The sequence below is a fragment of the Hippocampus zosterae genome, chromosome 4 (assembly GCF_025434085.1).
Source record: "Hippocampus zosterae strain Florida chromosome 4, ASM2543408v3, whole genome shotgun sequence".
Taxonomy (NCBI): Eukaryota; Metazoa; Chordata; class Actinopteri; order Syngnathiformes; family Syngnathidae; genus Hippocampus; species Hippocampus zosterae.
The window spans coordinates 14,220,083-14,236,765 of NC_067454.1; the positions used below are offsets into that span (position 1 = coordinate 14,220,083).

A 16,683-nucleotide genomic window follows, 5' to 3' on the forward strand; every position below is an offset into this window, starting at 1 on the left:
GAGTAGAATGAAACGTTATCTGTCCTACAACAGGCAAATACGTTTGGCTAAATGTGCAACTAAAGGACCACACAAAAGTTTGAATAGTAGCATTAGCGCAGATGCTAATGCTAACACAACATGAGGGATATCCTATTTGGTCTATCATTATTACAGCCATTTTTATAATGATGTACTGTAAATAACAATTCTGTTCACCATCATTTAACACGCTAATGAGAAAAGCGGCCATTAAGTGTGTCAGGGGTTGTCCTTCACGTTCACCTCCTATCACTTACCGTTGATTGGGCCTGCCATCGCGAACCAGCTGTTCACCTTTAATTTTGCCCTCCTGCCGTTCACATCACTCCCATCCATCTTTGACATTTATCTGGCTGTCAATTACAAACACGCTGCAAAGAACGATGCAACAGGCCAAATAACAATTAACCATTTTTAGTTTCTAACATGCCAACAAAGCCATTGTTGACATCACACATGAGAGTATAGTCTCCGCTGCTTGAAGCTTTGTCTCGATTTTCCAAAGGAGAGGAGAGGAGAGGAGAGGAGAGGAGAGGAGAGGAGAGGAGAGGAGAGGAGAGGAGAGGAGAGGAGAGGAGAGGAGAGGAGAGGAGAGGAGAGGATAGGAGAGGAGAGGAGAAGAGAGGAGAGGAGAGGAAGACATGGACAGATGGGTGCTGAATGGAGTGTGACTGGGCCAACTGCACATACACTCACGCAGTGAAGCCCTCAAATGGCTGCAAGCTACAATTAATTAAGTGTGGTTTGCAAATGCGTGCACAAAAACACATGTCTGGGCTTTTGCTTAGCACAGAAGAGATACATTTGCAACACTATGAGGCTAAATAGAGGTGACCCGCTGGGCAACTTCTCTGTTTCTCCTCTGGTGCGTCAGCGTAGCTGACATCTAAGCCCCAAGGGCATGAAAATGAAATTAAATTGAGGCCAGTATCGAATATACAAATACAATCTTGCTTGTTCAAAACGCCCGTTTGCTTACCAAGGTTGTTTTAGAAAACATTAAACCACCACACTGTGATAGTGCTTTGCCTCACCATGTGGCTTAAACTGCTTGGGTACCTGATTAAGTCCAGAGTCAATCAGCAGGATGGTTTTTAACATATAGCATAATGTTAGGTACGCCTAACGAGATCCAATACGAGACCTGTATAAAAAAAACAGGATGCTCATTTTGATATTCTGCGTGGCCCAGGAAAACGAGATTGCAGTTTGTTTATTTATTGGACATTTGCACCATACCATTTAAGTGGCAAAACATTAAATTCTGCACTATTTTTTGGGGACTTGGCTCCCAAACCTTTCGTAAACAAACTGCAAGTAAACAGCAAAATATGTCAGTTTGCTCACAGGCTGGACGTTTTTGGGTAATGTTAGCATATAATGAGTACATGGGGGGGGGGGAGAAGGAAAAAAAAAACACATTTTAAGAGACTTATTATTGTACTGTTATGTGTGCAAATTTCTTGCTACGTATGGTAAAAACCTCAGAGTTTCATTATTCTGCGACAATCTCATGACGATTGAGTGATTCTGATGAACACACAAAAGGCACTTTATATATTGACCTGTTTCTTTCTCGTGCGGTAGCTGAAATTAGATTAGATTAGATCTCATTAGATTTGTTTTATGAGTGCTCATGCTGGGATGTCGGTTTCTGCTGAAGTTATGTATTTCGGAAAGAAAAAAAACCCGACCAACATTCCCTGATGCCTTCTTTATTAAGTGGAAACCATAAACTCCAGACTGCTTGTTTTCAGCAAGGCCGATAAAGACTGTTTTAAATCAGTCATGGTGACAATGCAGGGGGCATCGTTTTCTTTTGTCTGGTGGAACCACACTAAAATCAGATGGTTTATGATTGTAGTATCAAGTCTCAATGTGTGTGTGTGTGTTCACCACTCCACACTTTAAAAAATAAATGTTATGATACGTATAATGGCTCATTGCATGTTAATGTGAATGGGTGGAAATTGATTCAGTAAACAATCTTTCTAGCGATGTATGATTTAAGCTTTCATCAAAACCTACAGTCTCTGTTTAAGTTCCAGCTATAATTCCAGAAGTAACATAAGTCAACATACCTGTCAACTCATACGGTTTAGCCATAGTTCATACGGATTTTGTGGTGAATCTTACGTATAAGGCCATAGCGCACAAATCATGTGGATTCTGAAAATCTCCGGGGGGGGTTTTCCCCCCTAACAGGTAGTTCCGTTTGCTTTTGCCCAGAATGGTGCTAGTCTACGCGAATGCTTTCATTTCCGGTAACTTTCCAGTAAATCACGTGGTTCCTTGTTGAAAACAGCAGAGTATTCATTGCACATTAACCAGATATTGTAGTATGGAGATCTACAATAAATATCATTGAAAATTTCATGGGTTTTTTTCTGCCGTTATCTTGACATATAAAATGCTTTGGTATGTTATAAGGATTTTTTGCTCTATATAAGGATTTTTTGGTAGTTTATACAGGTTGGCGCTCCGAAAAGTTGACAGGTATGAGTCAAGTAACATATAGAGTACTGTAACATACATGCACATCATAACATAAATAGTGACAGAACAGTTTTCGGCGGCACACTGGTCGACTGGTTAGAACAATGGACTCATAGTGCACAAGTGCGGGGCTTGATTCCGGCTCTGGCCTTCCTGTGTGAAGTTTGCATGTTCTCCCTGTGCCTGCGTGGCTTTTCTCCGGGTACTGCGGTTTCCTCCCAAAGTTCCAAAAACATGCATGGCAGGTGAGTGGAACACTTGAAATTGTCCTTTTGTGTGAGTGTGAATGTTTTTTTTTTGTCTATATGTGCCCTGTGATTGGCTTGAAACCAGTTCAGGGTGTTCCCCGCCTACTGCATGGGATAGGCTCCGTCACGCCCGCGAGCCTTATGAGGATAAGCGGATTAGAAAATGGATGGATGGATAGATAATAGTTTTCCTTACATAAAGGAGTCAATCATTTCTACTTTCTCAGAAGACTTTCATCAGGCCGCCACCACCGTGGGCGGAAGCAAAATTCTTCATTGCTTATTCGACCTTCCTTGCAGCACTCAAGACAGTTAACTTTACTGACGGGGTCAATCAACGAACTCCAAATGTATTACCTTACGATCAGATGCAGCTTCAATCCTATTAAAAGAGGAAATGTCACGATTGGTAGTAGTCCTGTGCAAAAATTAGCTGCGAGAATTTGTGTACATGCAGCTTTCATTTGAAATGCCTTTTCTTGAAAACATTTTTTGCTTTTTTTTTTTTTATGTACAATCACACACGCACACGCGAGCACACTCACTTGTGTGTAAAAAGCTAAAAATTACCACACTACGCTTATTAATGTGTGCACTTTGAAGTCACTGATGTGTGGGAGATGAAATAATATTATGATCAGATTAAAAGAAAAAGTCTGACTTATGCTTCCATCATAATTACTGCTCTTGCTTCATGTTTCATGCATTGGTTAGAACACCATTCTTTAATCAGTTACATAATTTCCAATTATCTCCTTTTATAAATGGAGCAGAGAAATAACATTCCTTCTGAAAAGTGACTGTCCCAAATATTGTTTTGTAGTCCCACTTACACAGGCAGTGTGCATTCTTGAACGAATCACCCATTCAGCCCATAAAGAAACTGGAAAATATCTCAGTTCAGCTTCTCATCATGATGGTCACAACTTTGCTAATACACATAAGCACTGAGCATGATAATAATACTAACAATAATAATAATGAAAGTCATGATGATAATGAGTGATGGTGGACCGTTGGACAACTATTTAGAACACCCGCCTCACAGTACAGAGGTCCAAGGTGCGATTCCAGGCCCTGGCCTTCCTGTGTGGAGTTTTTAAGTTCTCCCCATGCCTGAATGGGTTTTCTTCAGGTATTCCAGTTTCCTCCCACACTCCAAGAAAATATGCATGATAGGTAAAGTCGACACTCTCTATTATCCGTAGGTGGGATTGTGAGTGTGAATGGTTGGTGTTCGTTCTGGTGTGCCCTGCGATTGGCTGGCAACCAGTATGTACCCGCCTACTGCCTGAAGACAGCTGGGATGGGCTCCAGATGCCCGTGACCCTCGTGAGGATGCGCAGCTCAGCTAATGCATGAATAGAATAATAATAAAAAATATTGTATAATAATAACACTTATTTGTATTAAAAGTACAAAATAATGTAGGTTTTTAACCTGTTGGGTACAACAGACTTCTATTTGTAAACTCTAAAGTATCCCACTGTGTTAGAAAAACCAAATATGGCCTCCACACATGAAATAAGTAATGGAATCATTATGGAAAACAATCCTTCATGTCTTTTTTCTTATGTTGCACTTTTCTGTACTTGAAACTCCACCCACACCAGATTCAAGTAGTTGGCATTGTTACAGGCCGGATTTTACTTTTCATTCTCAAGTCAAAATCGTTTTTTGTTTTGTTTTTTAACTGTAAAGGCATCATTCTCACAAAAAAAGGCCACAGAGTTTAACTGAAGAAACCGTAAGATTGCAAGCACATATCCGAAAGATATTTGGCATTCACATGCAAGACTTGGCAAAACATGATTTTGTCCTATGTGTTTTTACTTGGCTCTAACCTCTTCTGGATTTGTGAGGAGAGCTCTGCTCTTCAATTGAAGCAAAAGTTGTAAGTGCACTAAAAAAAACGTGGTCACAAATCAAACTCCCTCTTTATTCTGATGATTTTGCAAAAGAAAATCTTTGATTCCTTCCAAGAGCTCCAGTACTACAGAATATATGTAATTAAATCCGCAACCAGCCTTTGAGCACAGAGAGCCTGCTGACCTTGCCAATGTGAGACACAGGTTGGGCTCAGAGTCCCCCTCATGTTTAACGTCATAAACTCCAAACCTCCATTGGTAAAGTGTCACAACACTTTCAGATGAGAACACCTTGAACATATAAGGAAAACCAAAAGGGGTTCACAGTGGAGGAAAATTGTTTTTCATGAAACTAAGGGTGAAAATGAAGAAAATAGATCTAAATGAGAGCACCCTCCCTTTCTTTCTGAACACAGTGAAACGTCCAGTAACACACACACACAAAATGATATACTCACATCTTGGGCTGAACAGGGTCATAACAGAGATGCGAAACAGGCAGGAGGCTGAGATAAAAGATAGCTCAATGAGGACCTTTGAGCTCGCGCGGCTGACTGACTGCTGGGATACTACTGAGCCAGTGTCAAGCCAGCTACAGAAGCACCACTGGGATGTACCAAATGTTTGACTCTTGGAGGGGTGGACAGGTGCAATGGGTTGTTCCATTCGAATGAGAATTGAAAGGAGGGTTTGAGGGCGCGCGGCTGGTTTTCACTCAGAAGCCGGAGGGTATATGAGGAAACTAAGTTTTGTAGCCGTTCTCACCTCACACTCACGTCTGCTCAAGCCATACAGTGTACAAAACAAAACGAGTCCCGTTTTGTCCCGCCAAAAGGGTCGCAGGCGGAAGTATGAAGTATTCGAGCCCTTTGGAAGTCCATATAATTAATAATAATACCATCATTGGTTTGAAGTCCACCATCAAATAGCATCACCACCCTCCAGAAAATTACTTTTCTGATATGTGCGATATGGCCAAAATTAATATCTTTCTATTATCATTATTATTAATATTATTATTATGATTATTATTTTCCAGCTATCTTCATTACTATGGGCTCAGTGAAAATTAAGCATTTTTTAAAAGAAAAAACTAAATATGAGTCCTAAAGGATGTGAAAAGTGTAATTTTTTATTAGACCTTACTGACAGCCTTCAACATGATCAAAGTCAGCAGTACATTAAAAACGATTCAATTCACATTATATTGCAAATGTGCTTTAATGATTAATAACAATTTTATGTGACAACAGATGTTTTTGACGTGTGTGCTAATTGTATCTCAGGACATCTCATGCATATTTCCTCCTAAATTGTAGTTTACATATTTAGCAGAATGAGGATTAAAAGAAAAATGAAGAAATGAAATGAACAGAATTAATAACAATACGCGCCTTCCATTTGGTTCATTTGCAACCATTAGAGTTTTGAAAAGTGCCAAAACAAAAGTTTCGTTCTTTACAGCAGATGCCTATAAATATATGCAGTGATTATCCTAGACCGAGTTCCATCTGCATTACAAACTAGCAGAAAAACTGCTACATGCACTGGGTCCATTTAGTTGGCGTACAAGACACCAGAGGGCCACTCCGGCGAAGCTTTCATGTTTAATTAGCTTTTTTTAACTGCCTAGCACCAGCTAAAACCAACTATAATCTGAGTTTACTCCAAAATGATTATTACCTCGTTCCACACAGCACTTAGCCCAGTCACAATTGCCTTATTAAATCGATAAGTCCTGAGCCACCTTCACACATGCTGTGCTTTCAATGTTGGAGCAAGAAAACACTTAGCCTCAGGCTTGCATCATACAATGAAGTCACACGCGCACGCATAAATGAATGTATATATTTTATATACATGTTCTTATTCCAGTAGCCGATATCTCACCAGATTTTGCTGGTTTACAACACCTGATGTGGACCTTGTTGACCCCAGTGCCATCTGAACCTATGGCTCTATCATAATTTGTATGGCTCATCCAAGCTATCTACATAAACTTTAAATGATTTTGCCTAAGGACCCACCTGAAGGTTAACATTCGCCCAAACTGGGATTTTAACCCCAGTACTCCAGGGACAACCTGCTTTGTGAATGCTTCGGGCTACAGAAACCCAGTAGAAGGAGCCAGGTGCCAGACTGTCATGGAAAGACAAGTCATTCCATGGCATGTATGGCCAGCAAATTAAGATCACACAGTGTAATTTGGGTGGCATTTTATTTAGTATTTTTAAATCATCTTTTTTTTGCCAATATCTATAAAATTAGTTTCCTGCTCTTAATTGTGAATGGATACTTGATGGTTTTAAATGCTCCTGAAATTAAGTGCTGCTTGACGAGCCTATACTGTATTGTGTTAATGTATGTGATGTCACTGAAGGCCTAAGGTAGAAATGCACGGCCCGCCACTGCTCGCCAATGATGTCAAGAGACGAGAAAGCAAGAAACTTCAATGTCTTTAAATGTCTCTCTGACGCAGTACACAGTATTTTTAAACACGTTCCAGTACACAGCATTCCTGCTTTGGCATCAGACAAGACACAAATATTGAGTTGTCAATGAATCAAATCACTTCATGAATAAATTTGAAAAGTGTAGTTTCAATCAGAATCACCTTTATTGGCCAAGTATGTATAACACAAACCTCTGGATAGACTTTAACGTGACTTTGCTACAAACACCCGCGATAGGAATTCTGTGTTTTCAGCAGTGGTGGTAGCAGCGGGTCTTCTTGGCTGCATGGTTTGCCAACAACATATCTTGTTGTCAGAAACTTGCCATGGATAGTGTCTATTGTTTCATTCCATATGTTGGCGCATAAAGTTTCTCAAACTGCTGTTAAAGAGTCGGGGACTAAACAACTTCTTGCCGGATGTTAATTTTGCAGCCCTGCTCGAATATCATTTGATGAGCCATTCATTGACAAGCGAATGCTCACAAAAATGGCAAATCCTAAAATGCCATGCTGATGGCCTCACTTTAAAGATACCGGTAATTGTGACTTTTAGGACATCCTGTACTTCAAGTAAGGAAAAAAAGGCGCAATTAATTTGTGTCACTTCCAGCAGAATTGCTGTACTGGTATTAACTAAGAAATAAGGACACATCTACATGAGGTAAGGAGGTGGAGGAGATTCCACATCCCACTCCTGCTGTAACACAAGAGTGGGAATTCTTCGTCGACCATTCAACAGACGTCAGGGTGTCTGACTCCACACTGGCACATGTATTAGTACAAATAAAGGAACCTCTTGAATGATGAAGTTGAACCAACCAGGAATTTTTGTTAGGTTGTCAGAATATGACAAATCAGTTTGTACAATGTTGTGCATTTCCACACTAATTGAAACTACTACAATAAAACTTAGAATAAATCAAGAGTGTAATCAGCAGTTGATCTGCTTTTAAATTTATATTGCATCAATCTGCGAAACAAGAGTTTTCATGTCCAGTGGTGCAGTCAGTGGACAGAGAGGTGAGAAGAAAACTTTTTTTTTATATGCACATGATACATTGCACTGTTAGAGCATAGCAACGGTGCCCACAAGATGAATCATCCTGACATTCAGTGATCCCCTGGCTTTTCGTCTGGTGCCATCATTGGGACAAAATGTCACTTTGTGCGAAACTAATCTCTTTGGCTTTAGCTGCTCTTTATGCTTGGTGATGATTGATTTCATGCATGCTAACATGCTAAAATAAGATGGCAAACATGGAAGGCTACACACTGTTTGACTTTATTCCAAAAAAGAATAAAGTGCAAGCATGTGACAAAAATACTTTGTGCATGAGTGTCTCACCCGACCTTCTGGTCGAATTGTTTCCTGTCTGCTAGAATAACTGCACACGACCCTGAACAAATGTAAGGACGCGTGCTTACAACTGCACTCACAATTTGACTATTTTAAGACGGGTTTATAGCTTTGAATTCCATTTGGTCCTTTCACTGTCAGCTATTAAATCCGTAATAATACAAACAGCAGAGTGAAAAGTGGAGGGGGGATGGCGAGAGGAAGCAGGCAAAGGGGTAGTAGAGCAGAACAAGCCTGATGTTGCCCTTTGGACTGACTCATCCTCACACAAATTGGGAGTATACAAAGGGAGGGCAGCAATTCAAGAAATGAAGGTTCTGAAAAAACAAGCATGTTGTGCAATTGTCGTAAGATAAATATAAACACTGCTTTGCAGAGGAACACCCGCTTAAATCAATCTGACTTGAAAAAACTGATCAGAACAGGTACCGGATAATGGCCACAGCTGTGATATTTCCTGCAATTATTCATAACCATCACCCCCCACCCCAACCCCATTGACTGAACACGAAAGTGTTTCCTTAATCATGAAAAATAGTGTTAATTTATGTATGCACTTATGTTGGAACTAGGCTGCAGGCCCAGTGAAACTCATGCTGTGCTAAGCCAACTGACAAATTGACCACAGCAATGGATGAAGGCTGTGGGCAGTGTTCTTCTGATGAACTCACGCAGGAGGAAAGCAGCAATCAGGTTTAGCACTCAGCCTGGTCCAAAAGCTTTTCTGTAAACAGGCCTTGAAAACCATAAAAACTTTACTTTGGAATAACTGGCCTACATGTCCACATCGCAAGGCTCAAAATAAGTAGTTTGCGGCAAAATTTGCATTTTGTGCCTCATCATAACAAAATGAATGGCAACTGTCGTCCCAAAAAGTTTTGATTGTCTGGATGTACGCGCATCTCTCACAACGTCTCCTGCGGCTAGTCAGAGGTCGAAGCTTGGGCAGTTACTTAGGCCGCACTGCCTAACTGCCTAGCTAGTGACAAGCTTCGGCTGGCTACTCATGCGGTTACATTGTGGAGTTACTCCTATGCCACATGCAGCAGCACAAGCATAGACAGACACACAGCGTGGTGAAATAAAAATAATATAGAAGGAGGAGCCCCGCCTCTTCTCCATTCGGAGCCAGCCCTGTCTGCTGTCTCGTGGCGAATAATGAACAAGCCATGCAAAGCCAACCTAAGACTGACATGGCTAGGACATTTAATACTGGAATTAAATGCTTGGGTGATTGAGGACGCTTTTCACAGACTTGTCTTCTTTCCCTCATTTAATATCTATCCTTTCTGAAACTGTATGAACATTGTAACATATTTTCTATCTACAAGGTTAGCACTACAGTATATATCATAAGTCAATATATATGATTGTGTGTGTGTGTGTGTGTGTGTGTGTGTGTGTGTGTGTGGTTCAAGTAAAGTAGCGACAGGTTGTACAAGAGACTTAATAAAAAAAAGATGCATTCAATTTCTCCCATCCAATTCACAAAGACAAATAATCGAATTAACTACAAATGTTTCTGTGACTGTAAAGACACTGAATTACAAGCATAACAAGCTGTAGCTTGTGTTGTTCCTAAACCTACTGCATAAATGGTTAACTGGGTTGATGAAGCTGCTCCCAGCCAAGATGTCCTACAAAACACCCTTTTCTCTTGCCTAGTCACCCCCCCCCCCCCTCCGCACGACAGACAGAAAGACATACGGACTGCATCCAACGAAAGCATGTGTTCACCAAGGTATTACTGTATCTTGACATGATAATCTTCTTTTTAAAATGGACCACTGCACTTTCTTCCTTCGCCGCGGAGCTCCGCGGACAGCTCATACATTATCATTGAGTGCCTTTTCTCCTTTGCATCCCCTTCTCTGTCTGCGTCTACCGCCACCCGCCAACCCCCAACACAGACACACACGCACAACTCTTCGTCCGCTTCAAAGTATCGTCCCTCTTTGCCTCTCTTGCTGGAGCCACACAGTGTGAAAACCTTATTATGTTATTTTACAGGACTTGCAAACTCAACCGGACAGAGGCCTGGTTGCTGCATTTTCACATGTACACCCAAGTACCATATTGAGTCAAGTCACCATTATATCCGTGAAAGGGAAGAAGTCATTTGATGCCCCTCTGCGGCTGTAACGGCCTCCATTCTACAGATTTAACTGCCAAAGAACCATGTTGAAATGAAATGAGGAGCTTCATTTCAACAAAAGTAGGGCTTGGGCTAACCCTTCTACTAAGACTACCTCTATCCCAAGCCGCGAGCCCCCTAATCGCAACCCAACCCAAACCCAAACTTCAACCCCAACTCACAAGGGTCGGGGGGTGGGGGGTGCTGGAGCCTATTCCAGCCGTCTTCGGGCAGGAGGCCGGGATGCCCTTTAACCGGTTGCCAGCCAATTTCCGGACACACAGATGAACAACCATCCGCGCTCACACTCACACCTAGGGACAATTTAGAGTGTTCAATCAGCCTGCCACGCATTGTTTTTGGAAACCGGAGTACCCGGAGAAAACCCATGCAGGACCAGGGGGAACATGCAAACTCCACACAGGGAGTTCTGATCTGGAATTGAACCCGGTACCTCTACTGTGAGGTTGACGCGCTAACCATTGGTCCACTGGGCCACCATGGTCTTATATAATCATAATAATAAAAATAAGAAGAATTTCACTTGGTTTGAATGGGGCTCATATGTGATCGTTAAGAGCTTCATCAGTGTGAAGGAACCCAGGTGGTGAAATTTCTGCCCCGACTTTTTTTAAGCATTAGGTAGCAGATGTGCATTTTGGCCAGACTAATGCGAAGATGTGCACACGCGCACAGGCACACGCATACACCAGACTTTAATTACCATTCACTCCGCTGTGCTGCTGCCCAGATTCCGCTAAACTTGTTTTCACCGGCTGCATCTATCTTCTTCACAAATCTTATGAAGTTCAGCGTTGACAGCATTCAAACTCCTCTGTGCTACCCCCACTACTCCCCCCATGTATTGCTTGCTTTTTCCCTGCAGTGCGCTCATAAATAATCATGTTTTTAACATGCAGCCCAGCTTAACAACGTATCTCCACTGATGCCGACCAATCAAAATTCACAATATTAACACTGTCAACAACAGTAACGAGCGAGAAACTGATAGTAGCTATGACTGACAACCTATTTATTTAAATTGTAGACATGGAAGGATTACCATGATTATGATGGAATGGAACACAGTTTTTGGTAACCTAGCAACAATAAATGTTCTGAAAATGAGCTTGCGGGCACTTTGAGCGACACATAGTGTGGCTGTAGTGTAGATCTTTCACACTCACATGGTTGAGGCCAAATACGGAGAATCTGGTGAATGGAAGCCAACCTGAGAAAAGAAGGCTTATCATGGAAAATGTTGACATTTACTTTACTTGAATTTCTAGTCTTCACAGTTCCAATTTGGTGTTCCAACTAGGGACTTAGATGTGAGGTACAGTATCCTGTTGGGTTTGATCTCTACGGCTGTGTGTTCCATCTCCCAAAATACAGAAACCATACACTGTTTCCAGACTTGTGATGTTGTGTTCAAAGTAAAAATTATTTAGCCAGGGGCACAGCAATTCCTGTTGAGGGGAAGAACAAAATTCATATTGACACCATCTGACAAAGTAATTAGAAGGATTAAATCTCTCTTTGAGATACAGAGAGTAAAACGTGTTGACTTAGCGCCTCCTTTCTTGAACTTGGTGCCATCAGACACATAAAGTGATAGTGAACTCAGAATCATTCACCTCCCCGCCCCCAAACATTACATCTCAGGATTAATCAGGTTTGGCAGACTCAAATTCACCATTTGAATGGACAAGCGCTCTGGATTATCAATCTCAAGAGGTGCATTGCTAAATAATAACTTCAAGGTTGCAGCTCCTGTGCGTATGTTTTTATCGTGTTTTTGTCTACTACCAGGTGAAATATCATGAAACCAATTCCTCTCTGTGTTGCCGCCCAAAGGTAAAATATACACTCTAGTCACTGTTCACTACTCACTGCATTGGAACAGGGAGGCTAATTCTATGTCTGTGATGTAGACTGAAAACATAAACTTCATTTTTTTTTTTTAGGTGAGCATTGTTCATTAGAATGTATAGATTCAAAATAGATTTACAAAAAGACTGCTGAATATTTATTGATAAATAATTTGTTTGCAATGATGGCATGGAGACGTGACAAGCGATGGGAATTGGTGAGTGTTTATCGATTGTGAGTTCGTTGTTGATATTACTCAACGATTCCCTCAACGAAATATGGGTATGGGAATGAAATAATACAAATGAGTTTATTTGCTTTAACTCGTTAGTGTCTTGAGGCAATCAGTTCCAATACTTGGATAAAGGGGTAGATACGAATGTGTAGATACGAATGAAAACAAAAGATGAATTATTTTGTATTCATCTTTGTATGTCAAAGCCTCGTGTTTTCAGTCCACAGAAAAAAATCAGTACGTGGCCTCACTGTTCCAATATTTTGGAAAGAAACGTATGCCACGAAATTTTGAGAGATTTTTATCCCAAAATATAAAGTCATTTAAGTGGGAGACAGATGATTTTTGTTGGACAGTGGCAATATATAAAATATAGTTTTCTATACTACTGAAATCTGTCTTTAAAACTTTATTACATCACTTAAGGAAGCGTTGCAAGTCCTTTGGACAGACACTGGAGACTGGTCATGCAGAAGGATGTTTTCTTCGTTTAGTTAAGAGTCTGTAAACTGGCTGCTCACATTGAAACGGAAAGATGGTGATGATGGTGCATTGGCTTGAAAGCTACTTGCAGTGCAAGTACATTATGAAATGTCATCGAGGACACTTAGACTTGTACCTCAAATGATTGCAGATGATCAACAAGACTTGTGTAACCTTCTTACTGGAAGTACGGAGACAGAAGGGAGAGGGGCCAACGTGCTTTCGGTAGTCTGTCATTTTTTAGGTAAGAGTCAGTTTGGAGGGTGGGGGTGAAAACACAGCATGCTTAAATAACCAATGAGGTCATGTCATGGTGCTAAAGCAAAATCTGCCCTGCAGTTGCCATCAGTTGCAGTTTGTGTTTTTGAAGTATATCTCAGAGGAGAAAAGACAAAAGTCATGTGCAGTGCAAAGGTCATGTCTGTGTTTTTCGCACATTTAAAGGTTAAAAATGCACAATGTGCATGAAGGTTTGCCTTTATCATAAAAACAAAAAAAATGACACAAGTGAATAAACATTTAAGACTGTCAAGTAAATTCAGACATTTGTTTCTAAATATATTGCACATATTCAAAGATATTGCTATCAACATGTGCAAAGACTGTGAACTATGTTGTACATAATTGTGGGGATACAGCTCTAAACTGTTCATCATCATTGTAGTTTTCCAGATTTTAGAGAGGTAGGGGTGGCTAAAATGGGGCGCAACGACGCATTTGGGCTTGGCATGAGTCCCCCCCCCCCCCCCCCCCCGACCCCTATATATAAGAACTTGAGCCTACATCAATGGTGCAGTTAGCGAGGCAGCTTCTTCTCTTTCGATATTTTACTGGCGTGACTGCTTTAAAATGCCCGACTGTCGGCCGGCCGTGATGTGTGGAAGGAGTAAGAAAAAAGAAAAAATTAAACATCAGACGTGATAGCCAGGATGTGGACAGGGGCTTCAGTCTGGTGTGATCACTTTAGAGTGCCTCATTGTTGCTCAGTGACAACCAGGAGGGAGATATTCCAGCCACAGGAGGCTTTATATATTTTTATGCCTCCACAGGGGTGTGTAGTCATAAGAAAGATGCTCGACAAAACCAAATTATTTTTATTGACGGTTGGCAGTACGTGGCTTCAGCACATTCAGCGGACACTTTTGTTATTTTGAAGCCTCATTTTAACAATCTTCAATGCCAAATTTAGAACACATTTGTTTTCATTTTACAGGGACTTTAAATGTAGATAAATTTATGCTGTCTTTACCTTGTGTACATTTAGGCAGTACTGTATTAGTCATGCATTATCTGATTATATGTACTGGTAGTAGTATTTAACCTAATATTTGAAGTTTGTAGTGAGCCTGTCCCCATCGAAGAACTCATCTTCTTCAAGAGCTTCATGTCTTTTACAGGAAGCCATTGTGAGAGAGGATAGCCACTTGACACATTCCCCATCAGTCACTGGTTTATTCTCCTTTCGGTCGAATGACACCCATTCCCACCCAATACCTAGCACCCACTCCCCTGCTTTCCACCTCCGTCAGGCTGCATCACTCTTTGAAGTTAATGAGTCAAAACCATCAACGCTTTGCTTTTAATTAGAAAGCGGACAGAATGATTACATTTTTAATTGAAACTGTCGTTTTCAATTAATATGTGACCTCTCTCTGCCCCCCCCCCTTACACGCACAAACACACACACACACACGCATGCACGCACGCAAGCACGCACGCACACACACACACACACACACACACACACACACACACACACACGCACGCACATTTCCCCTTATTTATTTACTTATCAGCCCTGCCGTTCATGATCTTCTCCTCATTTTACTTTTGGTGTCCACCGCACTTCTCTCCTCTCTCAATGTTAGTAGTCATTCGCATGACTCTACATTTTTATATGTATTATGTGTAGAAAGTCAATAGTTGTTCCTCATTTTCTTTTTGCTGCCTGACTTTGCAGCCTTTGCTCACATAGGGCTTGATTTTACAAAAGGTTTGCAAGTAGCACAAGCTTCATTGTACAAGCAAAGGGTTATGAAGTTAATTTACAAACCAGGCGCAAGCAGCAGTGTCGGGTAAATGCGCAAAATTTCCTTGAAGTTCATTTTGTGCTTTGTCGAAGGAGTATATAGAATTCAATTTATTTAGCACACACAAGGTGATTCATCAAACCTGAAACAAATAGCAAAGGGAGATTTTGCGTCTTCAAGAGAATATTGAGACATACCGTCTGAATTATCTAAAGGTGGACTTGGAGCCAGTCACAAGATGGAGTCATTCCTTATTACCTATGATGTAACTCCACTGTGAGATTTGGCGTTTGTCTCTCCCAGAGTATTTTATCAGGTGGGCTGTCTCAAGTTTTAAACACAATGTTGCACAGGATAGGCGTATACTGTACTTATACATCCAATTGCCATGCACTCGGGGCGAGTTAAAAGCATCACTTTGATGTGATTGCTGTCATCCCCAAAAATATCCAAGCAATCCATTTTTTCAAATTAATTCAGCAAAATTTTAGTTTTCCTCTTCCACTAACACTTTCAATTCCAGCACACATGACAGCATTAACAATGAATCGAGAAAGACCACAAAAAAGAAAGAAACAAAAAAAAAACCCCAGGGAACTAAATTCAAGCAAACTGACGCGAAAACGAGGCACACCTGGATTACACACCAGTGGCTGAAGGGAGTTGATTGGTAGACAGAGAACAGGTGTGAACAAAAACCTAATGAGCAGACATGACATGAAAAAGGAGACACAAAGAACTCAAAACATGAAGCAAAACTACATCTAAGAAACAAAAATACAGATTGTGGCAGAGAGATTTTATAGACTGACAGTCAGGGAAGTAAGTAACCCGGAAGATCTTAGGACAACCCATAAATGTTATTATTGGTTAAAGTATGTAATGTAGCAGAACAGTGAGCGTCTTTAGCAATTTGGTTGCACTACGATTCAATGTCTGTTTGATATCATGCAACTGTATGTTGCATGATATCAAACACAAACACGCCTTACTCCTGTGTCGACAATTTAATCAAATATTGAATCAAAAACAAACACTGCTAATTTCTGCTGTCTACATGTTTGACATGATAGCGTTTCGGCTGTCTCTTGGCAGTGGCTGATTTGCTCTGGAACTCGGTCAAAATGGCTCACTCACAAACACATTTTCCAGCATGGCGTATGACTAAAGATTATATCAATTTATTGTTCAATTCTACATGTGATGGGTGTACAGGCTCTCCAGTGACCCAACAAATTGTATGGAAAAAATGTTTTACATGTTTCCTTTAAGATTTTTTTTCACCCTCCAAATTGAAGCTGTCAAAAATGAATATTATTTTTAGATTGAAAACACGCATCCGTGTAATGTAGCGGCAAGGGGACGCATTACTGTTTGTCCACGTCTCTTCTGCTTATCTCTTTTCATTTCACATGAATTTGCCTGGCCTTTTCGCACCTGTCCCCAGTTGTCATCCCTTCTCTCGCCCTCCTCCAGAACCCGGA

At 40.9% G+C, this 16,683-nt stretch overlaps 1 protein-coding gene across 2 annotated transcripts in view; it reads right to left on the reverse strand.

The window, feature by feature from the left end:
• si:dkey-234i14.2 (RNA-binding Raly-like protein) overlaps nt 1–5,248 on the reverse strand; it is a 43,306-nt gene extending 38,058 nt beyond the window's left edge. Inside the window, exons 1-2 of one of the 2 annotated variants that reach the window (XM_052063536.1) lie at nt 5,092–5,212; nt 279–374 (exon numbers count right to left, since the gene is read on the reverse strand). In XM_052063536.1, coding sequence (XP_051919496.1) covers nt 279–366 — 88 coding nt within the window. In that variant the 5' untranslated portion in view covers nt 367–374; nt 5,092–5,212. Of the gene's footprint in view, nt 1–278; nt 375–5,091 lie in introns of both variants that reach the window. The other variant, XM_052063535.1, reaches the window with a different exon arrangement.
• Between the last annotated feature and the right edge of the window lie 11,435 nt (nt 5,249–16,683).